The 27,459-nt window shown below is 45.9% G+C and overlaps 1 protein-coding gene across 4 annotated transcripts in view; it reads right to left on the bottom strand.

The window, feature by feature from the left end:
• Positions 1-565: 565 nt before the first annotated feature.
• Positions 566-27,459, bottom strand: part of FAM53C (family with sequence similarity 53 member C) — a 277,153-nt gene continuing 250,259 nt past the window's right edge. For all 4 annotated transcript variants that reach the window (XM_069651576.1, XM_069651579.1, XM_069651578.1 and 1 more), the window contains one exon: positions 566-1,143. In XM_069651576.1, coding sequence (XP_069507677.1) covers positions 907-1,143 — 237 coding nt within the window. In that variant the 3' untranslated portion in view covers positions 566-906. The remainder of the gene's footprint in view (positions 1,144-27,459) is intronic.

The raw sequence follows: 27,459 nt of genomic DNA, 5'->3' as shown, positions 1-27,459 counted from the left end.
TTCTTTATTTAGACAGACATCCCACCGTTCATACAGAACAGGTTACTCTCTTACCTGGTAACTTTCTTTCGATGGGATGGTCTGACGACGTATTCCATATCTATGACAGTAAGCAGCACAACTGTGGTGATTACTGTCAGATATGGAATACGCCGGAGGACCCAATCCCCTCGAATAAGGATTACAGACCACTTTACAAGATAATCTAATAGAGATAAAATGTAAGATCTCTGGGCTAAAATGAACACCATCGTTACTCGAAATAACTGATCAGCTCATCTTTTCACCATCATCCCATTCACTCACGTTTTCCTGTAAACACCCCCCCACCAATTTCACTGCAACCTATGCCGTCTGCCCACCTTGTCTTGTGCCTCTTGTCATGGCAGACCTGCCTTCTTAAACTGGTGGGCACCGCTTACTGTGTTCACTTTGTTGAACTTCTAACACCATCCCACACACCACTAGAACCGTCCCCATTAAAACGTTAACCAAGCCACGATTTTCACATTTCATGCCAAGTTCACATTTTTCACCTTGAAAAAGAAGACCAAAAACAAACAAATATCCCACTTTGCTTTTTAATGGGTCGCAACAACTGAAGCCACTGGCCCCAGTGATGTGAAGGCGGCCCCAGGCGCAATGGGAAGCTGGTGGTTGAGTCTGGTCCTTCCGAGACCCTACAGACTCCTCTGCCGAAATCAGACCCAGACCGCTGCTGGACATGTAAAAACAACACAGAACCCCTTAACCCCAAAGTGTCCCCTCTGAGGGGCAGCAAGTCCATGGAATGTTCCTGGCCCCTGAATGCCTGCACAAGTCCTGAACAAAAGGCGCAGCACTAGGCCCGGAGCTTGGCTCTGAGGCGGCGATGTCTCCTTGAATCATTTCCTGAGTTGAGATGCTTTAGTTTTCCTCAATCAGGTTTAGATCCAGGTCGGCAAAGTCATGCTGGAAGAGTCTGGAATGGGTAGATGTGATCCTGTCTCGTCGGACATCCTCTTCCTCGCTCAGCACATGGATGCAGCTGGTGATTGGACTGCTTGAGGGGCAGGGAGACATCCCAGTGCAGGCCAGAAAGGAGGAGGAAGAGCTCCGCTCATCAGAGTTATCAAAGAAACAGAGGGTTCCTACGCTCTGCTTCTGCAAAAGAAAGAACAGTGTGAGAAGTATGGCATATGTAAAACATGTAAACCAGTCTTTACAATGGAGCCAAGCACCCCCACACCAACACAATAGCTCTACACACTACAGCCACCTACACTCTAGCAACAATTCAATAAAGTCAACATGAAAGATGTTGCCCTACAAATCCAGAAGAGTCAAAAGAGTGGGATAGCATAACTACACCATCCATACCCCATGAACACAAGGTATGCCAGCAAGCCATTCACCGCCTTTCCAAGATCTAACTCTACAATGCCTCAACCCATCTGTTACAAGGGGGGACATGACTTCCAGCATGCAACAGTGCAACCTGCTAAGAGCACTGTTGGATGTTCAGCATGTTTATTTCCACTTTATTTGTATTTATTTTATTTATTGATATACAGGAGGAACAATGGTCTTTTGATCACAACTTAAAGTACAATAGATAACAAATCATATTTGACAGTAAGCAGTGAGCTTCTTACAATGGGACATTCTGACCAGGTTGTGGAGGGGAGTAAATGGAACAGTCACCAGGGACAATACATAAGTAGACATACATAGATTAAGGACAACCAACATGGGATATTTTTAAATTCAGGGAGGCGGTATGGCCAGCTGTGTTCTGATGTGACCAGAATTGGTGAAGTGCTAGAGTGGAGGCCGAGGAAGTGAGGGACAAAGGCAGGTTAGAGGGGAGGGAGGAAGAAATGTTAGAGGGCAACTTGGAGGTGAGGAGATCGGCTTTTAGTTAATACATCTTTGTGGACTGTTTCTGTGGTGTCTGCGGGACAAGAATTCCATGCAAGCGGAGCAAGAATAGAGAGCGGAAGTGGGAGGATTGGCACCCTAAGCTTTTGCAAAGCATGCCCCACTAAACAAGTTTTGCATGCTTTAGCATCTCTAAATTCCATAAATGCCTTATAAATTGTTTGGAAAAAGCCACGCGAGGTAAACAAAGCATCAGGAGAAGCACTGCGTGCAAATGCCCAAAACCTATGTTTCACTAAAAGGTTTACCATTCATACTACCAAGTGAAATAATCCCAATCTGTAGTAGACGGATAAAAGGCAGAAATGGGTGCAAGTCAATGTTTCACCAAGTGCCAATTCAAAGATCTTGTGGGAATTAAACTGGTGGAACATGAAATGTAAAATTAGCAGAATTGGAGAAAGGCAAGAAGTAAAACTGGGCATGCTATACACAATGTCACACGGAATTATAGAAGAAAGGTGTTTAGAGAAAAAGATAAGTCACTCATAGAAGCAAAACTTCATACATGTTTGTATGTTTTGACATGCGCTTAAGTAAGGATGAACTAAATGCAATTGGTTAATGCTTTAATAACCTAATGTAATTGTACTCACACCCAAACAGTTAATTTCAAAATTACACGTCAAGTCTCTCAACCAAGACACATACCATATTGTATCTAGCACAAATGGCACAATCACGAGAACACTCAAATACTTCATCTGAAATCCTCTCTTGCACACTACTATCTACAACTAAGCAAACCTTAAAAAAGGAACTGTCACATCAATGTAAACAGACAGTGAGCATCATTCATAACTGAGAATCAGACTTTCCACCGAAAGCTGAAAGGCCTGTTCTTTGCAACTAGTTGAAATATAACAATCAAAGAGCTTGAAAAAGACATTCAAATATTAACAGCACTGAGCATCGCCTTCCAGTATCATATTGAAGTATATGAAACATGTCAGCCCTAATTTGGCCAACAAAAAAAAGGGAGGACTGCAATGGCCTACATGAACCCCACAAACTACCACCACACTAACCAGATATTCATGAAACCCCTACTCGAACCAAATTGCCAGAAAGCCTTCCATGTGTCACAAACACTAAAAACCAACATACTCCTACTTGGGGTTTCAACTGGTAGCCAAACTCTTTCCAAACCCCAACCCCTGAATTACAATCAGCAAGGATTAACAAGTGGGGGAAAAGAACACATGCACCCATACCTTTTAGGTAATCTTCCAACATAAAGTGCACGTTACATACCATATTTAAGCACCCTGCCCCACCCATCAACATGCATCCCTATGTTTGAGGCCATCTCTTCACTAGGTATAGATTGAAGAGAAAATGCTTTAAATGCCCACCCAAGTAACATGTCCAAAATGCCTGATCAGTTTCTTTAGCTCATTTTATCATCTGAAGACATGAAGCAGAGAAATAGACAGTTGGGTTGTAGGACTAGCATATGACTGGAAAATTCCTAAACATGAGTAAGAAAAAAGGGGAAGAGAGATGAGGAGTCCAGAAGGCCAAACCTACAAAAAAGGTATTGATCAAACAGATTTTACTAAAAGTGTAGCAGAGGTGGGTGCTTTGCAGGGGTTAGTGGTGGCATCATTGGATGCCATTCACCTACACCTCACCCCATCCCTATCGTCAGTGGTCCTAATGAGGGGGAACAGTATAGAGTGGATAACCAATTGAGACACCAGACAATTAAGCTGAGTGACGAGTGAGTGTTCCTTGTGTGGGGCTATCGTCTTTTCTACGAGGATTGCAATGGTTTCCAGTATTTTTACCATTTCTACTTGTACAAGGAAGAGTTCATTGCATAAAACCCCCTCTCACTCACGGAGCGACGAGGGTGTGTTCCTTGTGTTCCGTGGGTAACACGGGGAAGAGGGAGAGCGAACGAGAATTGGCCCTGCGGCTATGTGATGAAAAAACGGAGACTTGACAACAGCTGTGTGCACGTTCGTAGCAGACAATGTGAATCCGCCCCCGGAGGCTTTTTTGTCTGATGGTGGTGGGAGAATTGGCGCGAAAGGAATTGAACACCAAGTGTTCCAAGAAGTACCGCCTCTATGTACAAGGAAGATGGGGCCAAAAAATGATGCGTCTAATTGTGAGACTGTGGAAGAGGCCTCTGTCCCTCTGCCCCGGTAACTAGCTCCTTTTGAACCGGCTCTGCATGTATCTCTGTCCCACGATAACCTTTTATAGACTGTCAACCCGAGACGGAACGGACAACATGCTTGCGCCACCCTGCTCCCATGCTCTCCTCCCTTCACTGCAGGAAGTGCATACTCCACAGCTCCCAGTCTGTTTAAGAACAGGGTTTGGAAGAAACAATGTGGACATTGCTGCAAGGATGTATTCAGACTGCGCCGCTCTGATGGAGTGCGAGGTGGAGTACAAGGCGGCAAAACCCATGCGTCTTAGTGATCAATCCATCATCAACGATGCTTCGATAGATTTAACCACAGACCCTCAAGTCTCTTTGATGTCTCTCACCTAACGAGCAGTAAAAACAGGCTTATGTTTTGTCACTATAACAATATGACAAGACTATTGATCATACGATACCTGTTGGTAATGCTAAAGAGATTACCTGGAATAAAGACATTTATATAGAAGGAGATCCACAAGTTGACCTGCAAGCTATTCCTGACCCACAAGGTAAAATAACGTTGCCCAATCCTTTTAATACAAGCAACATTGAGATTGCAGAGTTGATCTCTGATCAGCCGAAGTTTGGCAGTGGGACATGGTGTGAACAAGAGCCTGCACTGAACAACGAGAGACGTAATTCATTGGCTGTAGCTGATCAGCTATTAAAAGATCTTATGGCGATAACAGAGAAAGTCAATATGCGTAATGAGGAAGCCGCAGCTCGCAAAAAGCATACTGAAAAACGCAATGAATTAAGTGGAATGGCTCTAACAGTCGCTCGTGAGACGCACCAGCTTTGATGTCGATGACATTGTACCGCTGCTAAATGTGGAAAGTACAAATGATTCTAGCCCACTCCCAAGGGCTCAGGGAGCTAAAAGAAGAAACGTGGATTCAAGTCCCATGGCAGGGCTCTGTTGCTCACAGAAAAGAAATGCTGTGAGGATGCCGATCACAGCAAAGATAAAAACCCAGTACCGAGGAAACAAAGCCTAAAGTCTGGGTTGGCTGATTCCGAGTCAACATCCGACTCACCTTGCTACCAAAGAAAACATAAGCCTGTGAGAGCCTCCAATACCTCCAAATTAAGAGCAAATAAAGATTTTGCTCAAAGGAAGTTCATTTGTAAAGTGACGGAAACCATAATGAATGAATTAAGGCCAAACTTAATGTCAGCAATGGCTATTGCAATATCGCCTTTAGCCAAAATATATGAACAATTTAACGAGAGCTACAGAGACCAAAATACACTAATTGCTCTCGTAAATACCAAAATGGTCAATCTCGAGATGAATCTACAAGAACTGAAAATACAAATGCAAAAAGATAAACACAAAGACAATCTAACAGCAAACATATTGAAAGATGCTTTAAGAAGCACAGGAGAAGATGAAACATTGTTGGCGGAGGTAGCTAAGGAAGCCTTAGCGATTCTATAAAAAAAAAATAACATAATGGAGGGGATGAGATGTCTATACCAAAATGGTGTAATTAAAGACGTGGATTTACAATATATGAATCATGACCTAAGAAGTGACCTAAAAATCACTGCAAGACCAGCCATGAAGAGTGGAGAGAGAAGCCTAGCAGGGTCGCTAGGTTTCGCGGTGAATAGCCCGCGAACTGAAAATAATGATCCTAATACAATTTTACATGCGATTGGCCCTGAACGGATGATAGTAGAGATAGCTACTCCTGCAACATCTAGAGATGCGGATGGAGTGCCATTTGACAGTTTGAATGCGAAGGATAAGTTTGCTGTCAATGATTAGACATAAGAGACTGGAGGTGGCTAAGCACACGACTGATCTTGGGTTGGAAGCCCTTGATCCTCTCTCCATAAATAAAACAGCTGCCCCCCCCAAGAGGAAGAATCTTTGCAGAATCCTATAAAAGGAAAGTTATGCCATCTTTGAAAAAGAGAAAAAAATACTTTAAACTATAAAGAGCCAAGTGAGCGGTAAAAATAAATTTACCAAAATAAAGAAAAAACTAATGACATTAAAGAATCCAAATGCTAAGAATTCATGCAAGTTTCTGAGAAACCTGAAGGCCCTGAATGTTACAATCCAAATGAATAGTGTCAACTTACCAGAAAAGGAACCCAAGGCTGCTAGAAACCCGAAGACTCAAGATCCTCTGCTTCCCTTTCCCAGGAAGACGTGTTTAAGAGTGAATTAGATCAGGTCAGTTCACGGATGGGCGGCCGCTGGTCAATAGGAACCCCCTACCCTCCAGATTACGGTTTTTAGACTTGTATATATTCACATTTTTATGTCTAAATTAGCAGTACTTTAGAAAAGCTGCACACTAATTGAATCCATCTAGTATGTTCCCTCATATAGGGAGACCCAGTCTTGGCCCAAGATGAAGACTTACAGACCAGCTTGCCGAAACAACACGGGACGGAACACCTTGGGTGTTTGAGCAATCCCCAGTTAGAACGACCTCTAGTTGATTTACATCAAGACTTTGACCGTTGACTAGGTCACCCCTCAGCCTGGCTTCACTGACCATTTAGTGGCATAAAGAGAAAGACATAGCAATACAAGCTTCTAAAATACTTGCTTGCCATTATAACAATGCTCGTCACATTGAATACAAGTATGTATATGCGACTTTGGGTCGAAGGATATAATTTGTATTTAAAGTTGTTACACTTCTCTATGTGTTTTTGTTCTTTCACTAGTTTTGCACACTGTTACGCACTGAAGATGTTTTGTATATATATTTAAAACAAACAACAAAAAAAAAGTTAGTTTCTTACCTAGTAACGTTATTTTGATGTGATGTTCAGACGACGCATTCCACATCTATGGCAGGTAATCAGCACAGTTGTGCTGCTTCGGAAAATTTTCGGCATCTGCGTCGAGGACGTCGATGCACTGTCCGAGGGCTTCCGTCAAGCCGACGTCACCGGATATTTTAAGTAGGACGCACGATGCCCGTAGCCTCAGTTGTAGTTTTTTCCCAGAACGTGTGGCACCAATCTTCTGCCAGTATGACTACAGAAAGCCTTGTGGAAACGGAAGCTGCAATTCTGTAGAGGGGCAGGTTAGGAGGGTTCGATGTGGAATATGTCATCGGAACATCCCATCGAAAGAACGTTACCAGGTAAGAAAGTAACTTGTTCTTTGAAGGGATTGGTTCCTCCGACGTATTCCACATCTAGGACAGACTCCCAAAGCAGCAAGGAGGTAGGAAAAGAATTTAGAATGCCCAATTAAATTGCAGAATAGAGGACCGCCTTGCCAAAGGCCAAATCTTGCCCATGGATAGAATCCAAGGAGTAGTGTTCGACAAAAGTATGGACAGAGGCCCATGTGGCTGCTTCACAAATGTTACGAATGGGAACACCCCTCTGCAGGGCAGTAGAGGCAGCCATACCCCTAGTAGAATGGGCCCGTAAGCCTACCGGAGGGTCCTTACCCGCCAAACGGTAACATTCCAAAATTGTCAAGATAATCCATCTAGAGAAAGTCTGTTTAGTAACAACTTGTCCCAACCACCTTCCAGCGTATCCTACAAAGAGCTGATCGTCCACTCTGACCCGGGACATGTGTGAGATGTAGAAACTTAAAGCTCTCCTAGGATCCAACCTATGCAGCCTCTCCTATTCCTTACCAGTATGCGGAGGATGATAGAACGCCAGAAGAATGACCTGGCTTAAATGAAATTCCGACAACTTTCAGAAGAAAAGAAGGACAAACCCCAAGGACAACCCTGTCCTTATTGAACACTGTGAAGGGTGGCTTAACGGAAAGTGCCTGCAACTGACTCACTCTACGAGAGGAAGTGACCGCAACTAAAAATACAGTTTTCAAGGTCAACAGTCTCAAAGGACAAGAATGTAAAGGCTCAAACGGAGTTCCCATTAGGAATTTTAGAACCAGGTTCAAATCCCAACGGGGCACCTGGAAAGGAGACGGTGGGAACACATTAGTGAGCCCTTTCAGAAACTGAGAAATCAAAGGAATTTTAAAATAAGAACACTCAGACGAGCGTTTAAATATGGACAGTGCCGCCAGGTAACATTTAATGGTACCCACTTGCACCCACTTGTGGGCTAACGAAAGCAAAAAAGACAGAACCACAGGAATGGCACATGAAAACCCTGCGCCAGTCGCAGAACTTTCTCCACCAGCAACGGTACAGGGACTTCGTTGCAGGCCTTCTGGCCGAAAGCAACACCTCCATCATGTCTTCAGGGAGGTCCCAATCCTTATACCTCAACCTTTTAGAAGCCAAGCGTGAAGGTTGAGGGATCTGACCTCTGGATGGAGAACCTGACCCCCCCCTACCGTGAGAGCAGATCGTCTCGGTAGGGAAGACAGCGTGGAGGGCAGCTGGACATGTCAAGAAGGTCCGGGTACCACGTTCTCCTGGCCCATGCCAGAGTAATGAGGATCATTCGGGAACCGAACCTCCGTAACTTCCGTAGCACTTGCGGAATGACAGGGACTGGAGGAAACGCATACAGCAGTGGGAAGGACCACTCCACTACGTACGCGTCGCCCAAGGCTCCTCTTGGAGGAAAATCCCGCGAGCAGAATCTTTTGCACTTCCAGTTTACACTGGTGGCGAAGAGATCCACTTGAAGGGTCCCCCAAAGGGCAAAGGTCTCCAGGAGAATCTCCCGAGCCAGCTCCCACTCGTGAGAGACTGTGCTCTGCCTGCTCAGAGTGTCCGCTGCCGCGTTTTCGTCTCCGGCCGGATGAACTGCCGAGATCGAAATTTCCCGCTGGATGGCCCAGAACCAGAGCTGCATCGCCTCTCTGCACAGAGGGAGAGACTCTGCCCCGCCCTTTTTGTTGAGGTAGAGCATGGCCACTGTATTGTCGGTCAGAATCAGGACATTCTTCCCCCGCACAGATGGCAGGAAAGCCTTCAGGGCTAGCCTGACGGCCCTCAGCTCCAACAGATTGATATTAAGTCTGGACTCCGACGGAGACCAACGACCGTTGACTGTCAACTCGTTGGCATGAGCTCCCCCATCCCGTGAGGGAAGCGTCCGTCACGATAGTCACCTCCGGCCAGAGTAGCCAAAATGGAGCACCCTTCATCAGATTGCCTTTGATGGCCCACCACAGAAGATCCTGGGCAACCGAGGGCAGCACCTGAACGGGATCCGACATCCTGCCGGAGAACTGTGACCACTGCATCTTGAGAGCCCACTTCAGAGATCTCATCCGCAGCCAGGACTCTGGCACTAGGAGAATGCAGGATGCCATGAGGCCAAGCAACCTCAAGAACTCAAACGCCAGGAGACTCTGGGCATGTTGAAACTTGTTCACCATCTGCAAAATGTGATGAACCCTCACCTGGGGAGGAAAACAGTCCCAGGGATGTGTCGAGCACTGCTCCGATGTACTGGAGCCGCTGGGTAGGTGTCAAGTGGGACTTCTTTAAATTGAGGGAGAAGCCCAGCTTGTGAAGGGAGTGGCAGGTGACGGACAGATGATCCAGGACTTGCTCGGGAGAGCGCGCCCTGATCAACTAATCGTCCTGGTAGGGGTAGACGTGCATCCCCCCATTTCCTGAGATACGCTGCCACCACCACCATGAGCTTGGTGAAGACCCTCGGGCTGAGGTCAATCCGAACGGCAGGACCCGAAACAAAGTGCAAGTCGCCAACCGCGAACCTCAGATACTTCTTGTGCTTGGGATGGATCAGCACATGAAAATAAGCGTCCTTGAGGTCACGAGACACCCACCAATCCTGAAGTTGAAGGGCCTGGAGGACTTGAGAGAGAGTAACCATCTTCAACTTGTCCTTCCTGAGGAGCTTGTTCAAACCACGCAAGACCATAATGGGTCTCAATCCACAGTCTTTTTCCGGGATCAAAAAATATGGGGAATACCATCTCTTGTTCCTCTCCGCTACAGGCACCAGTTCTATGGTGCCTTTCTCCAGCAGGGATTTGATTTCCTGTGCAAGGAGTGGATCCGGACTCTTCAAAGAGAGATTCCCTGGTGGATTGTCGTGAGATCTCCAGAACCCAAAAATCTGAAGTAATGGCACGCCATTCTACAAGATGCTGAGCCAGCCTTCCCCCAACCGGTAAACCATGGGACATGGCCTCATGACTGAGCTGAAGCGGCTGCGGCAGTGCCTGAGGGCAAAGAGGCAACTGCTCGCGCGGCCTTGGCACCTCGAGTACCTTGTTTTCCGCCTCTGGTACTCCTATGTTGGCCCCTTTGACTGGCTGCTCCTTTCGATCTACCAAAAGACGAGTAGTACCGAAAGGAACCTCCCCTCCATTGCTGTCCCCTAGGACGAAAAGGCGGAGGTTGGCGGACTGCAGCGCTCAACGACTTCGTTGCAGCCTTTGAGGTCTGCAATGTCTCCAGGCTCTCGTCAGCTTTGCTGCCAAAAAGATGTACACCATCAAAGGGCATGTTGAGAAGCCGGGCGTGTACGTCAGGAGCAAACCTCCGACTTCCGCAACCACGCAAATCTGCGCATCACGGTGCTCGCCGCCATGGACGGGCTGAAAGTCTGCCATGTCCAGACCCGACTGAACGGATTCACACATGGCATCCTTGCCATCCTGAACAAGGGCAAGAAAACCATCCTGTTCCTCCCCATCGGGAATATGTTTAGCCGCCAAAGACACACAATTCCAGAGTGTGAGTGAAACATGCTAAGGCGCACACCGAGTTAGCTGCCTATAAAGCCATACCCCCTGAAGGAAACACTTTCTTCGCCCAGCCATCAAAACATCTGTCGTCCCTATCAGGAGGGATGGTAGGGTATGACGCCTGCTTTGCCGGGGCCGTAGCCGACTGCACCACCAAACTCTCCAGAGTGGGGTGCGTCATCAAGTAGCAGGGGTCGCTACTGGCTGGATGGTACTTTTTCGGCAACGGCTTGCTCACTGCCGGGAGACTCTCCGGAGCAGTCCAAGCCGCTGCCACCCTTCTCTGTAAAGCCATATGAAATGGCAGCACCGGGTCAGTGGGTGGACCTTGGTCAAGGATATCTGTCGGGTCATCCTGCAGAAAATCCACTGGTGGCGAAGACCACCACAAGTACTCCGTCACCCTCGACATGAGACGCCGGTATGAAGACTCGCCGTACGTGCCAGGCTCATGCCTACCGAACTCAACCTCCTGAGAGGTGTCCAGACCACTGGCGTCGTGCAAAGATTGACACAGGTCTTCCAATTGGCTATGACCAGACAAGAGTTTGTCAGGAACCTCATCAGGAACCAAACCTTCATCAGACCCTTCATCCACCTCAGAGATGTAATCCAGAGGCTGGGATAAATCCCTGGATGAAGGCACAGAGAAAGGTTCAAATACAGGCCTCACTGATTTCTTCAGGGCCTTCCTCAGAGTTTCCACCGATGCACGGGGTACCTCTGGTAAAGCCTCCACAAAAGAAGTCGAGGGCTTTGACGGAATCGGCGTCAATGTCGAGAGTGGCGCTGATGGCTTCGACACAGGCCTCGGGGCGGTGCCCCGAGCGTGTCCTTCGACGGCCTCAGCGCCGACGACTTCTTCGGAGGCGGAGCCTCGAGAGAGTCCTTTGACGGACATGGCGCCGATGGCGTTGATGTCTTCCTAGAAGACCTCGCAGGTTCCGCCAGTCTCGAGGGCGTCGAGGACCGGGACCCAGAGTGGGCATGGCTAGAGCGATCCACCTTGTCCGATCGGGACCTCTAAGGCTCCCGATGATCGCGCCGACCGCCTGAGCCCGAAGGAGTGCGAACTGTGGCCTTTGCACATTCCCCACCGGCTTCTTTCGAAGGCGCGGACCGAACGGAGCCCTGCGATTGGAAAAATCGCCATCATCTCCATACAAAATGCATCCCTTTCCACAGGAGAGGAATGCTTGTTGGGACAAGCAACCTGCCATCTGGCAGAGTCCTCGGACGAGGCAGAGGAATGGCGGGGCCCACTCCGGGACCGAGACCACCTGGACTTACGCCGACGTCTCGGAGAGTCGCCCCTTGAATCGTCGGTCGAAAGCCCAGCAGATTTTGACTTTCGGGGTTTGGAAACCCTACCTACAGTTCGCTTCTTCTGCTCCTGCAAGGCCTTCGACTTTAACAACTGGCAATCGTCACAGTCATCGGTGGCGTGGTCCTCGCCGTGGCACCAGAGGCAAACGTTGTGCAGCTCCGTAAGTGACATCTTGGAACCGCAGTCCCGACACTTCTTGAATCCAGACTGTGGGGTAGAAGACGACGAAGACATGATATCTTTTTCACAAAACACCAAGTTCGAAGAACCGATAGAAGTAACAGAGGAACCGAGGCACGCCAAAATCTCCAAAGCGAACACGTTCGCGGAAAAAACGGAACTGAGTCTACGGGCGTCATGCGTCCTACTTATAACATCCGGTGACGTTGGCTCGACAGAGGCCCTTGAGGTCAGCGTATCGACGTCATGGACGCAGAAAATTTTCCGAAGCAGCACAGCTGTGGTGATTGCCTGTCATAGATGTGGAATACATCAGAGGAAACAATCCCTTCGAAAAAAAAGTATCAGAAAAATACAGTATATATTGGGGGAAAAAAAGCCTAAAAAAATATATATATGCTTTGAATGAATACTGCATTGTTTCACAAGCTAAATAATTAAAAGCTATGTGAGATTAGTTTTGTTGCTCCTCTATTTTTCAATTTGTGAACAGTTGGTACAGAGCAGTGCCTGTAAAAAAAAAAAAAAGCGTGACAAAATAAGTACTATTTACAATAAAATGTTTGTAAATACCCAATTGTATGTGGCAGGACGCCACCGCCTGTTTCAAAAGAACCCCGAAGGAGCCTGGGTCAAAAAAAGATTGCATCCAAGGAAAATTAACCGCTTTTGGAAGCTAGAGCCACGACTCCGACTATAGAAGATCTTCTCAATTTGTCAACTTATGAAATTGAGGATGATAATTATGAAAGTGCCCAATCCATCAAAGAGGAGGAAGAAAGGATACTCTCACCTTCCGATTTCGGAAGTATTGGTGGCTCAGTTCCTCCGAAAGAACTCTTATGTGAAGCTGTAAAATCATGGAAAAGAACAGTTGCCAAAACTTCACCAGAAAAGAAACTGAGAAGAGACGATAACGAGACCGGAAAGGGACAAGCCACTGACGAGTTCCTTACAATGAAAGATAGAAGAGAGGGCCTTGGGCAAAATGAAGACAGTAGAAACTGGAGCAGAAGCTAGTAATGACGATGGTAATACGCCGATGCCGTTTGAAAGAAGGAAAAACCAACAAGTAGTGAAAAACCTAGAACAAAAGAATAAAAGATTTCAAGCGGATGATTGGGAAGCTGATGAACCATGGAGAGATTATAAGAGCTAAAATACTGAGCAAAGCTACCAGTAAAAAATCTGGCCAAGGAGAGTCAGCCTTCTGGCAACTGCTTGAGAGAAATGAACCAAAAGAAGATACTTATTTTAAACCGGTATAAGGTTCTGCACCTTTTGAATCATTTACAGACTATGAAGGTAATATCATCTAATGATATTAAGACTGTTGAATTTATTGGAGAATCAACTTTAGACCGAGTAATGTTGCATATCCATTCGAAGATTGTGTACGATCTTATCCTACGGAACTTCGAGGAGTTATACTATCTCGGTTTTGTAATGAAGATTACCATGTAAGGTCTCCTAGAAAGAAATTCAATCCGAAAAAATGACAAAGAATGTGGCGAACTAGGCTCAGTTTATACCCAAACACAATATTTGAAGAGGGCATTTACAAATAAGAACGCTCCAAAAGATTATTTAGACCTAGGATTGGATTGTGAAAAACTCACTGAGTTAGTGAAATTGAAAAAAACATTTAGAGTTACCATAGAAAGCCAAGAGTGTGGAAAAAGTGCTAATAAATTGACTGATGAAATTCATCTATAGGGTGCCATTGAAAATAGCTGGAAATGGGTTTCTGGAGCATTAAATGCTAAAAATGACATCTAATATAAGGATGATAATCTGGGAGGAAGTAAAACCATGGGTTCATGGAACACCCGTGGCTTTTCTCATTTAACTCGGAAGTCAACTAAGCTACTTGAACCCCTAGATATAATTTTTTTCCAGGAAACATGGCTGGCTGTGCCTCCTCTTATAGAAGGATTCAACCTTGACTTTAATCCAGCAATATGTCAAGTGAGAGGCCGCTCCATGTCAGGAATGCTTACCATGGTCAAAAGAAAAAGCGGTTTGCGAATCAGCAGTACCAGTAATCCATCTCCCTATGTCCAGGTGACTAAAGTTATGAATTTTTGTAATGTGGAAACACGAACCATAAAGATTCATATCATAAATAGCTACTGGCAACACAAAGCAGTTGGAGAAATGGTATTCTTTGACCATTTATGTGATCATGTGGATAACATAACAGACAAAGAAGACAATGCAGCCATTATAGTGTGTGGAGATTTTAATATGGATCTGTTAACGATAGACAAGGAGGAAACTAAAGAGAAAGGCAAAGATAATTTACGAAAAACCATCTGGGAAGAACTCAATGTCAGAAGTATGGACATCCTTAATGGAAAAATAGCAGGTGATCCTCCAGCACATGTGGCATGCGAGAGATAACCAAAAATCTATTTTGGATTATTTCATAACTTCAAAAAGTATGACAACGAGTCTCTGCGAGATGAAGGTAATCAAAACTGCTTTAAGTGACCACAATCTAGTAATCATCTCATTTAATACTTAACCAACAAAAGAACTTATGAAATGGAATCAAAAGATCGAAGTGGAACAAGGGGGTGGGGGGTGAATCGGCTGAGAAGGAGTAGCGGGAAAATAAAAAATCTCACAGCCTTATTAAATATATTGGACTCGAAAAAGGTGGCACAATGATTGAATATGATGCCCTTCTACAAATATATAAAACTCCATCTAATCCAAATATGAAAAGTCAGGTGAAGAAACACGCATATGACCCCAAAGTGGTTAGTAAAAAAAGGGACTTGCGAAAGCAGATACAAGCCTTGGAAGCATCCCACATGATAAGATCTGAGAAAGAAAGAAAAACGGAAAAAGAAAATGCAATATAAGAACTGGCTGAAGTGGCATAAATCTGCACTTGAACAAATTGATGCAGAAGCAAAGATGTCATGTCTGGCCCAAATAAACTCACGATTTTGGGCAGCAATTAATGGATTAGAAAGACCGCAGAATGCGAGCCTCTAATTTGGTAACAGAGGATTTGTGGATTGCCCACTACACTGCACTTTTCCAGAAAAAGAAGTGTGCCAATACCCCTGATGTGTTGAACGGATCTTCTTGGAAGCTCCTTATGGAGAGATGACATCTGTACTAATATTAAGAAACTAAGTACCTTGCACGCCCCTGGACCCGATGAATTGACTAACCACATCGTAAAGCAAAACCCAGAAGAATGGGCTGACTTTTGCTATAAGTTATTTAGGATGGTATTAAACGAAGGAAGAACACAGAAGACCTGGAAAAGAGCCATAATTGTCCCCATTTTCAAGAAATGCTCTACATTAGAACCAAATAACTACAGGCCCATTGCACTACTAGATGTAGTGGGGAAACTCTTTGCCACCCATCTTTTGAATCAACTAACAACTTGGATCAAACAGTCTGGAGTGGCAGATTTGAGGCAAACCGGCTTAGTCAAAGGGGTGGGCTGTAGCCTTAATTTGTTTATTCTGAATACCTTAAAAATGGAAGCTATAAGGAAAAAAACATCCATCAACATCGAATTTATTGACTTGGCTCACGCCTTCGATGGGGTCGATGGAGATGCTGTGGAACAAAATGATCAGAAAAGGTTGTCCATTCAATTTAATCTCTGCGATAAAGGCTCTCTATACTGAGACATCTGTCCAAGTGCGCCTAGATCAGAGAGGGCACATAACAGCATCTATATACCAACTACCTGTGGTGTCAAGCAGGGCTGCCCTTTAAGAGCCACACTTTTCAACTTCTTCATTTCAGATGTTGGTGAAGCTCTGTGGAATGTAAACTCTTTTCATCCAAAGATCAATGAAGAACATATTAATATGATCTTATAGGCAGATGACATTGCGATTCTAGATCTAACTCCAATTGGTCTGCAGAGGAAGATTACTGCCTTGAAGGATTACATTGAAGAAAAACTTGAGATCAATGTACAGAAAACTGAGATCCTCATATTAAAGAACCTACAAGGATCCAGTAAACAAGAAGGTTGCCAAAAATGTAATTGGAAGTTGGGCAAGGATGTCCTGAAAGTGGTTACAGCGGCAAAATACTTGGCCATTACAATATGCGCAAGCATTTGCGACAAACCTATTGTGAGGAAGCTGGTGTCAAAATGTAATCAATTTGCTGCGCAAGCTGCTAAACTTCATGTGTCACGACTCGCTCCCTTCGCTCCCGTTCCCACCACTTGGGGGCTTCATTTGGGGTTTATTCCCTGCTGGACATTTCCTCCGAACCTAATGCCACAGTGCTGTAATGAATTGGGAGCGCTAAATCCCTATTTTCCAAACTACTTCCCTTCCGGATCCATTCCAGGTTTTTGGCAGCCAGCATGCTTCTTTAACCAAATGACTGTGCTTCCCAGAATGCCTGGCCCACTGCTCCACCTCCACCCTTGCAGGACAAGGTTGGGTGGAGGATAGGCAACACCTGTGGCTGCAGGTGCAGCAGTCAGCACACCTGAGGCGTGTGCTCGTTAAACAGCTTTAAAAGCCTCAGTCTCACTTCAGTCCAGCGCTGGTCATCGTTTGCAGTGTTCCTGTTTTTGACTAGTCCCTGGTTCCTGGTTCCTTGCCTTCGTACCTACTTCCTTGTTCCTGTTTTCTTGTTTCCTCCGCCCTGAATTTCGGATTCATGCGCTAATTGATTTCTGCTCCCTTGATTTCCCTTTTTGTCTTCCCCTGTTTGCAGGCAGCAATTCTCAGTGCTTTCCCCTTTTAGATGCAGCCCAGTTTGTCTGTGTTCTATATTTCTTTGACTCTGTCCTTTGCTGCTGTTACCCATTTGCCTTAGCCTTCCTCTTAGTTTAGTTTCCTGTCTTTTCCTTGGAGGGGTAGGGAGAAGTTTGCATAGGTTATTTCGTTTTTCCCTGCTCCTGATCCTTACCTTCTAGAGGATCCATTCCATGTTTTCCATTGCACTTCTGCATCCATTTCCCATTTGATCATTAGGTGTGGTGTGTGGTGGTAGCTAGCTCCTGTGTGAATGCTTATGTTTTTCCCACTAATTTGTAATCCCTATTCCAACTTAGGTATTTAGTTTTCTGCAGCGGATCACGCTCCACTGCCTTCCAGTCTCCGCCCTTGCCCTGCCGGGCTCTCCACATTGCAGCGGATCTCGCTCTGCTGCCTTCCAGTCTCCGCCCTTGTCCTGTCGGGCTCTCCACATTGCAGCGGATCTCGCTCTGCTGCCTTCCAGCCTCCGCCCTTGCCCTGCGGGCTCTCCACATAGCAGCGGATCTCGCTCTGCTGATTCCCAGCCTCAGCCCTTGTCCTCTGGGCTCCCTGCCCGGCAGCCTGCCTCATTCCGGCTGCCTTCAGCCCTTGTCCTCTGGACCTCCCTACTTCTCCCATTGCTGTTATAGCCTTTCTGGGTCCCAGATTCATCAACAGGATTCGTGGGCTAGCTGACATTCAAGAGGTGTATTTCGTCCTCGTGAGTAGAGTTCCTAAGTTCCCTTATGTAATACCATCAAGAGTGTTAGTACACAGATCCTGTCATTGCTGGCCCTCCACGTGGGTTTAGCGCTGTCAGTACCTGTAACAGCAATTGGGGGTAAGGTGCTTGCCGACTTTCCTCGCGGTCAGGTGCTTACCCCACATCCCTTTTCATATATTGGTTTTGATGTCACACACTATTTTGCACTCCTGGGTTCTAGCATACCTGAGTCGTTGTTCCTGGGTGCACATTTCCCTTGCCATATTCGCTGCCTTGGTACTCGCCTGACTAATCCTGACAGTATGACCAGCCCAAAATTCCCATTGAATATGGCAAGTTTAAGAAAGAAAGGCAGCAAGGCCTCTAACAAGCTTGTACAGAAAGCTTCCCCTACATTTACCTGTGACAAACCAATCACTAGTCCTGACCCCTATGAACTCCTTGTCACGAATGGGCATTTACGTGCAAAGTGTTTTTCCCATAGGATGGCACATCCTACATGGCCTGATCCTAGTTCTATCTTTGGTTTTGATCCCGATTCTATGTCAGCACAAGCCTTAGCCGCAGAAAACAACACACTGTTAGACTTATTATACGAGAGTACCTCTGTTGTTGAACCCCATGATTCCAGTTGTGCTTCACCTCAGATAGAACAGTTTCATGATACCAACATAAAGAATGGAGGGGTTTCTTGCATAACTTCTGTTTTCTACCCTCAGTCTAACGCATACTCTGTTGCACAGGTACAGACTGTAGTCCCTAATGCCAAGAGGTCTAAAGTCAATAGTTTGTTTAAGGGAAACACAGACCAAGTTGGAAAGATAAACTATAAATCACAGAACCTGCAAGCAGTAGAGGACAATGTACAATCGATGCATATTCAGATTGCTAGTGCAGGATCCAGCCCTGATGCCACTATGCTTCCCCCTGTGCCTACTGATAGTGATGTACAGTTAATGCAGGGCATGCTAAGAGCTAAACTTGAGGAGTTAAGACAAAAACTCATTTCGGCACGAGAGGAAAATAAAACCTTACACTCTTTACTGATTACACCTCAGACTTTATCTGTTGATGTGGAGGTAGTGAACTCTGTTCAGCCCCTGAGTGTAGAGACTTTGGTAAACCATGATATTTGTCATAATTCTGAGCTAGCACACATACAAGCTTCTGATTTCCAAACACAATCCACAATGGTGGCATACACAAATTCAGTCACTACCCTAGGCTTAGGCCCTGCTCTTGATACAGCTGCTGAGACTGAAGTAGATGTTAAAGCTGATGTGGAAGACAATGTTACCTCTGGGTTCACTCTTCCTGCTGCCACTTCTGATCAATACGAACAGTCAGAGACAGTACAGATTTCATGTTCTGATGGACTCATCCCACAGTATACTGAACCAAAGAACCGTCAGGCGGTTCCTGAACTGTTGATTGATAATCTGCCTCTTTCAGAAGCTAAAACAGAGGAATGGACAATAGACGAAATCCTGATTAACAGAGACTTTACTATGGTGATTCCACTGATTGATATGGACTTCTACAAAGAAAAAGACTCTGTCACCCACTAAAGAAAGGGACTGCAAGGGTACAGCTCAGTCTTTGGTTACTGGTGCCAAGGAGTCTACTGCCCTAAAGGTGCCCTTCATTCCTGAGCCACCGATGGGTCTGTCAACTTCTGAGACTTCTGTCTGTCCTCCTACAACAATTGACTCTTCTATGATTCAATCCACAGCCCTGCCGTCATCTTTGGCACACCTGTCTTCAACCAATGAACCGCTGCCATGTCTGCCATCTACTCAAGAGCCAGTCCCAAAGACCTGGACATGTTTGTATCCAGCAACCGAGATTGCTCCAGCTTGCATGCCTTCAGCCTCAAGGTTTCCCCTGACCTGCCTGTCTTCAGCTACAGTGACTCATCCTGCAGATCATCCTTCAGCTTTAGAGCCTCCGGTAGTCCATCAAGAGAGCATGTCTTCAGCCCCGGAGTATACTGAGAATTTGCCTCCAGTTCATGAGACACATGTATCCTGCATAGCCTCGCTGCCATTATCAGAGGTATACCTGTCTACACCAAAAGATTCGGCTGTGTTTTCTTCTGCTCCAGCGATTCCTCCTGAATCCCAACCATTTACAGTCGATGAACGTCTAGCCTGCCTTTCTCTTGCTTCAGGAGGAGCACCAGAATGTCTGCCTTTTTCACAAGACGATTCTTCCAACTGCTTCATTTCAGCATCTGTGCCTCCTAAAGATGCAGCATCAGAGTTTGAGACTTTTGACAGCTCCCGCTTCAGAGTCATCAAGCTGGACCAAGTGGTGAGTCAGAACCACTCACTCGGGTGTGCACAAGGGGTGGTGCAGACCGGCGTATTACCTACAGGACTTGTGCAACAGAATTCCGCCAAGAAGCACCAGTCGGGTGCTAGTAGCCAAAGGAAGGGAATGACTGCTGCAGTTCAAGATGTGTCTGTTATTGCTCCTTCTGCGAGTCTGCCTGAAATACCAAGTACTGCGTCTATCACTCCCATCAGGATGCCAAACATCCCTGCTGTGGTATCCCAAGTGAAACAAGGTGACTACACGACTGTCACCAGGAGTACTAGCCTTGTACAACCCATTGGACTTTCAGGTCTCCAAGGCGTAGAACATGTGCAGTCAAACCTAAGTCACTTTCAACCAAAAGCCTTTTCCCAGATGGATGACAGAAGGAAATCTGAACCTCTACCTCAGCCACCACCTTCTCTAATGACTGAGCATAAACCTTTCCTGAAGCCAGCATTTTCCTCACCTCCCTCATGTCCATTCTCGGCAGAAAGGCTAACAGAACTTCTACCATTGCCTAAGGCATGTGGCACCAGCCTGCCTCTCTCCTCAAAGACTTATAAGGGTCCGCTCCCAGTGACTGAGCTTCCTGGACCTTCCAACTCTGCTTCTGGTCCTGCAAGTCCTTCATGCCTTTCTTCGAACCATGTGTCTCTTCCTCATCAGAAACCACCGTTTCCAGCAGTACCACCTCCAAAGACAAAGCACTCCTATCATGGAAGTCCATCTGCCTTTGTCCACAGACCACCATTTCCATCAGGGCCACCTCCAAAGAAAGAGCGCTTCCATCATGGAAAGAAGACGGCCGTAGGAGGGGGCATACTGTCACGACTCGCTCCCTTCGCTCCCGTTCCCACCACTTGGGGGCTTGATTTGGGGTTTATTCCCTGCTGGACATTTCCTCCGAACCTAATGCCACAGTGCTGTAATGAATTGGGAGCGCTAAATCCCTATTTTCCAAACTACTTCCCTTCCGGATCCATTCCAGGTTTTTGGCAGCCAGCATGCTTCTTTAACCAAATGACTGTGCTTCCCAGAATGCCTGGCCCACTGCTCCACCTCCACCCTTGCAGGACAAGGTTGGGTGGAGGATAGGCAACACCTGTGGCTGCAGGTGCAGCAGTCAGCACACCTGAGGCGTGTGCTCGTTAAACAGCTTTAAAAGCCTCAGTCTCACTTCAGTCCAGCGCTGGTCATCGTTTGCAGTGTTCCTGTTTTTGACTAGTCCCTGGTTCCTTGCCTTTGTACCTACTTCCTTGTTCCTGCTTTCTTGTTTCCTCCGCCCTGAATTTCGGATTCATGCGCTAATTGATTTCTGCTCCCTTGATTTCCCTTTTTGTCTTCCCCTGTTTGCAGGCAGCAATTCTCAGTGCTTTCCCCTTTTAGATGCAGCCCAGTTTGTCTGTGTTCTATATTTCTTTGACTCTGTCCTTTGCTGCTGTTACCCATTTGCCTTAGCCTTCCTCTTAGTTTAGTTTCCTGTCTTTTCCTTGGAGGGGTAGGGAGAAGTTTGCATAGGTTATTTCGTTTTTCCCTGCTCCTTATCCTTACCTTCTAGAGGATCCATTCCATGTTTTCCATTGCACTTCTGCATCCATTTCCCATTTGATCATTAGGTGTGGTGTGTGGTGGTAGCTAGCTCCTGTGTGAATGCTTATGTTTTTCCCACTAATTTGTAATCCCTATTCCAACTTAGGTATTTAGTTTTCTGCAGCGGATCACGCTCCACTGCCTTCCAGTCTCCGCCCTTGCCCTGCCGGGCTCTCCACATTGCAGCGGATCTCGCTCTGCTGCCTTCCAGTCTCCGCCCTTGTCCTGTCGGGCTCTCCACATTGCAGCGGATCTCGCTCTGCTGCCTTCCAGCCTCCGCCCTTGCCCTGCGGGCTCTCCACATAGCAGCGGATCTCGCTCTGCTGATTCCCAGCCTCAGCCCTTGTCCTCTGGGCTCCCTGCCCGGCAGCCTGCCTCATTCCGGCTGCCTTCAGCCCTTGTCCTCTGGACCTCCCTACTTCTCCCATTGCTGTTATAGCCTTTCTGGGTCCCAGATTCATCAACAGGATTCGTGGGCTAGCTGACATTCAAGAGGTGTATTTCGTCCTCGTGAGTACAGTTCCTAAGTTCCCTTATGTAATACCATCAAGAGTGTTAGTACACAGATCCTGTCATTGCTGGCCCTCCACGTGGGTTTAGCGCTGTCAGTACCTGTAACAGCAATTGGGGGTAAGGTGCTTGCCGACTTTCCTCGCGGTCAGGTGCTTACCCCACATCCCTTTTCATATATTGGTTTTGATGTCACACTCTATTTTGCACTCCTGGGTTCTAGCATACCTGAGTCGTTGTTCCTGGGTGCACATTTCCCTTGCCATATTCGCTGCCTTAGTACTCGCCTGACTAATCCTGACATCATGCGAAATATGGGAAATGTTCGATGCTTTCAGTCATACATTTTTACAGAAACAAAATTATTCCAGCACTTACATATGGAGTAGAGACTGTTTGGAATTGATCAAGAATTCTGGTCAAGATGAGAACATGTGATATGGGGAAGGACTCTCAAATTGCCTAAGGGCTTTCCAACTGCCAGCATGAGGTAAGAGTTAAGTTTATCGTCTATGAATACGATTGTCAGATGGAATTTGTTAACTCTTTATAGAAAAATTGCTGGAGTTGCTATCACACAATTTCGTATCCTAAAATGCAAATGAACGTGCGACTGAAGGTCTCCTGAGTTTCTGGAGAGCAGCCTGAGAGACCATTTTAACCCAGCTAAACATAGATAAACTCTTCTGCAAAATCCAAATGCAGTTAAAAAAAAAAAAAGAAGAAAACTCTGAGCAAGATTGGATTGATACCCATGATAATAGAATACAACATGCCAGAATGAAAAATGCCCCACCAGAAGTAAAAAAAAATAGAATGAACTCCCTAGGTACTTGATCCAATTCCCGTGCAAAAGGAGCAGATTGATCTTCCTGAACTTTAGGTTAAATGCATGGGAAACTAAAGAAATTCTGTACCAAAGAGATGAGAACTATGCTCAAGATCAGACTTGTCGTTTTTTTAATAGCTCTGAAGAATCATTGAAGCATCTGGTGTTGTTTTGCCCTACCATTAGTAATGCGAGAACGAGATGTATGGGTCAAGAGATATATGTACACCGCAGAAGAATGGTGGAGTATTATGCATGTCAGTGAAGAGTATTATGCATGTCAGTGAAAATAATACATAAATATTGGCAGTGACTGCTTTTTTTTTTTAGGCATAGCAAGAAGTCTGAGAACTAATATTGATGCTAAAAATGATGAATGTGAATGACTTCGATCGGTTCAACTTCTGTATATGGAGTTTTTACAGGCTTCAAACTATTGATTAGATGTCTTATGCTCTATGTAATCTCCATGTTAGTTAAATGCAAATAATGTCTAGCTAACCACTTTGAAATGATGTATTTTACTAGATGTACAAGACAATGGGGTCATTACGAGTATGGCGGTAGCCATGGTGCCATTAGAATCAAGACTGCCTGAGCTGTAAGCCTGGACAATCTTCATTGCCCACAAACGTCCTGTCCCCCCCCCCCTTAAAAAGGATAGGGATTGGAAGATGGAGGGGTAGGCAAGAGGAATCTGCCCAGTGAACGAAGGCACCAAGCGAAGCTCGTCCTTCACACTCCAAGAACCTTAAACTGAGGTCCGGGGATGCCAATCTCTCCTGCAGGCGATTCCTGGTGAAGCAAGTTCAGCTGGTGGGAGGGGGGCAGATTCTACTGTACTTAAGTGTGTGGTGTTTGGCCTCACTCACTGCCCTCACGTAGGGTGCGGGGTGGAGGAGGGGGGGGATTGCAGACCTTGGCTTGATGCTCCAGCAGTGAAGCAGAACTTGGCCCCCGGGGTGGCTCCTGCAGGGATAAAGTCTCTCAGGCCACTCCAGAAGCTATGTAACCCCTCATCTTAGTTAGTAAGATACAGCTCCGGAAAGAGAATCGGGTTTGCTTGTTGCAGCAAGGCATTGTGAGGGGAGTCACGTTATGGGCGTTAGGGGGGTAAGAGTGCCAGTAAGTGTTAGGGAGATTTATCATGTTTATGCTTCATCCCCACTCATAGTGAGACCCCAGCACTTTTTGCTGGACTTCTGGACCTTTTTCTTTCTATCCTGAATGAGGGGAGCCTTTTTCCACTCATTCATTCTTATTTGCTGTGACATTTGGAACTCTGTTTTCTGTGTTTCACCTTTACTATGGAGTCTAATTCCCTTCATATCTCTTTAAAGGCATCTGTGTTTAACTTTTGCAGCACACAGCTCCTTATGGGCAGTGTTGCTGGGATCCCTTTGGGTTCTCCTTTGAGAGTCTCTTTATCCTTACTAATTACAGTTCTTAAGGACAGAGAGATACTTTGTATCCCCCTCCTAAAACGTTATACTACGAGAGATTAGCACACCCCACCTAGTATCTCCCTTCTCCTGTGACTTTTTAGTCACAGACAACCCTATAGTTTTGGCTGGTGGCAGTGGACGTGTTTTACACTATTCACAGTCTCGGTTGTGCACAATAGGGTCACCTATGTTCCAGCATGGTGGCTTTTTTCACCATTTCTATCGTGGTTGTTATTGGTTAGCCCTTCTTCTACCATTCTGGGAGGGGGAGGTCTGTGTGTGTGTGTGTGTTTTGCCTTTGGCGGGAACCCTTGGGTGTCCCCGGCTAGGCTCCAGTGTGTCTGGGCAGGCAGGAAGTGGGGGAGGATTGGACAGCCACCCGTCCCTTTCTGTAAACTGCTGAGAGATTGCAAAGGAGTGTGTGCTGAAACTGAATTAAAGGTGAGGTTCCTGAGGTGAAAGGCAAGTCAGCAACTAGGGAAACTGAAGTAACCGAAGCTAAAGAATACCAGAGATGCCTGGAGCCCCTTTGCATCACTGTGAAGTGACCACTGCTATCCTGACCCAGTTTTCCATTCGACAGAGGATCTCCGAAGAGGACGACTCAGTCTCAGGGCTGGTTCGTCCCACCAGCCAAAGGGAAGAACTGCAATTTGAGCCATCGCCCAAGGTGCTGTGCCTTTCCAGAGCTACACCAGGAGTCCTTCGACCCATTTGCATTGCAACGTCTTTGCGAGGCCGCATCCATCCATGTCTTTGCTGCGCTCCGGTTGACCTCCGGAGACACAATCCGACTCATCCAATTCCCCTCACCAGAGTGCAGGGGACTAATCGAAGAAGAACGACTGCGTGAATACCGTCCTTTGTTGGTGCTGAGAAAAAAGCGTCAAAATCGCAGTCTGACTAGGGAGAACGAAGAAATCTGAGCCAAGGGTGCTCTCTCTCGAGACTGCTGCTGAGACATCCCATTCAGAGTCCTTCCTTTCGTCACCAGACCGAGGAATCAGGAGACCGGGTACGCTGCTGCTGCACAGATGAGAATCCAGCAACAAGCATTTCTTCTAAGCTAAGGTACTGTGGGGTGAAATGTATTGCTTACCTTGAACCAAGAAGTTGGTCCAGAGTGACTGGAGTGCATGAAGAAGTGTCCAGGGTGTCCACTCTACCTCCGACCCAAGCTGCTGGCTTGTGTCCCTTTAGTGAGTCCTTTTGTAAGGTCTCCATCGTTGTACAAGTATCTTTTCCCAGAGACTAAAAGTATGTTAAGGAACATTTGCTGTTTTGCTGCTTCTTAAGACTTTGAATCCACTCCAAACTGACTTTATACATATAGACAGGGATTGCATTTTAAAAGCGTTAGTTTGCCAAGAAAGTGTCTCTAGAACGTTAAGCTCTGCTACTGTATGACTAACCAACTATTTTGTTTGTTTATTTATTTGGTAATACGCACCAAACCCTTGGGTAGCCAGGCGCCAACAGTACAAGAAGTCTTATAGCTTGGTTACATAGCATAAACAGTAAGTACAACAGGTACATAAATACATATAATACAGAGGCGTGCCTTGGAGGGCCAAGGAGACATTGCCATACAGATTTGTATATACATAATCGGCTATGGTACAGTGTGACTTGTCAGATGCAGGGGTCAGGTGCAGGCCAGAGTGGTAGGAGTAAGGGGAATCAGGTTAGGTGTTTTTTTTTTTTTTTTTAATTCTCTATTAGATTTTCAGCAGGTTAGGTGTTGTTAAAAGACTTTTCCTTCCTAATCTTATGTGGTTTTGCTAACTAAAATTACTGTATATCTTTACTGTATATCTTTGTCTTAACGCGCGTTTGCGACCGTACAGATAAAACATAGAACTGTCAGTGTCAAACTCTAACAATTGTACCACGAGCAACTACCACTGAAGCAGTGACCTTTGAAAAGTGTACTCAAGTATTCCTAAGTGTGTTGGTTAACTGAACTAAGTATTTTACTACATTCCTTGTGTAAATAGAATATATGTATATTTTAATATAACATTGAGTGTGTTTCTTTGGACTATTGTAATTCCTGGGTTCAGTGTACTTACCTACAGCTCACATCTTCCTCCTATAACGGCCACTGTACATAGGTTCCTTGAGTAGTATAGACTTACAGAGTTGGGGACCTATATGCAAAGGAATCGTTTTATGAAGTCTCCTCAAGTGGACTTTAGGAGAAAAAAAAAAAAGAACAGTAAGCCACGGTTTACACAGCTGCCTGAAATTGTGGCCTGGTTGTAGAGTGCCTGGGCTCAATAGGGTAATCTGTGTTTGAATATTTACTCCTCATTTGAAAGCCAAAATGGATGACGGAAGGGCGCTGTAAATATCTGGAAAACTTGTCACTTCTTATTCAGAAACCGGGGGCACACAAGTTCTCCTAATTAAGTGTACAGCTGATCATGATAATTTGTGGTTTTGGAGGGGGAACAGTGGTCTCCAGGCTAGCTGCCAACGTCTAGAGTGTGGCTGCTCTGGATTCCTGGCAGTGAACAGACTGAGCTGGGATAGCATCAAGGAGTGGGGTCTTTGTAGAACAATCAATACGAGAACCAGCTAATTTCCTAGAGTTCGGATACTGGCTGGAGGGCAGTCCAACACATTCAGCAAAGGGACTCCTAGTTTGTGCTTATCAGCACTAAAAGAACTGATAAATCAGAAACACTGTTAAGGTGCCTATCCACAGCAGCACAGTGCAAATTTGCCTGAGCATACTAATGCTTTGCAAAAAAGGCAGAAGCCTTATCGAGAGAGGGGATGTTGCTGTCTAGTATTAATTAGAAGCAAGATTCGACACTTCTTAAAGCTAAACATTTTCCCATCAGGAGAGTAAAAATCTTCCTGGTTCAAGCAGTCGTTGGCCTGAGGACATTGTATAGGCTCACCTCAGATAGTACCATTCATTACTAAATACACACTATGATGGGGGTCTGCAAGCGTGTGGTTGCACTCCGGATTGTTAGGGGCGGGACTGGATTAGTGGTGGTTTAAGTCTTTCTTTATTCTGCTTTTCAGTCTGTAAAGCTAGTCTGCGCTACAATTTTGTGT

Source organism: Ambystoma mexicanum, chromosome 3p, assembly GCF_040938575.1.
Source record: "Ambystoma mexicanum isolate Mex_15411 chromosome 3p, UKY_AmexF1_1, whole genome shotgun sequence".
Taxonomy (NCBI): Eukaryota; Metazoa; Chordata; class Amphibia; order Caudata; family Ambystomatidae; genus Ambystoma; species Ambystoma mexicanum.
This window is presented reverse-complemented; position numbering and strand designations above follow the sequence as displayed.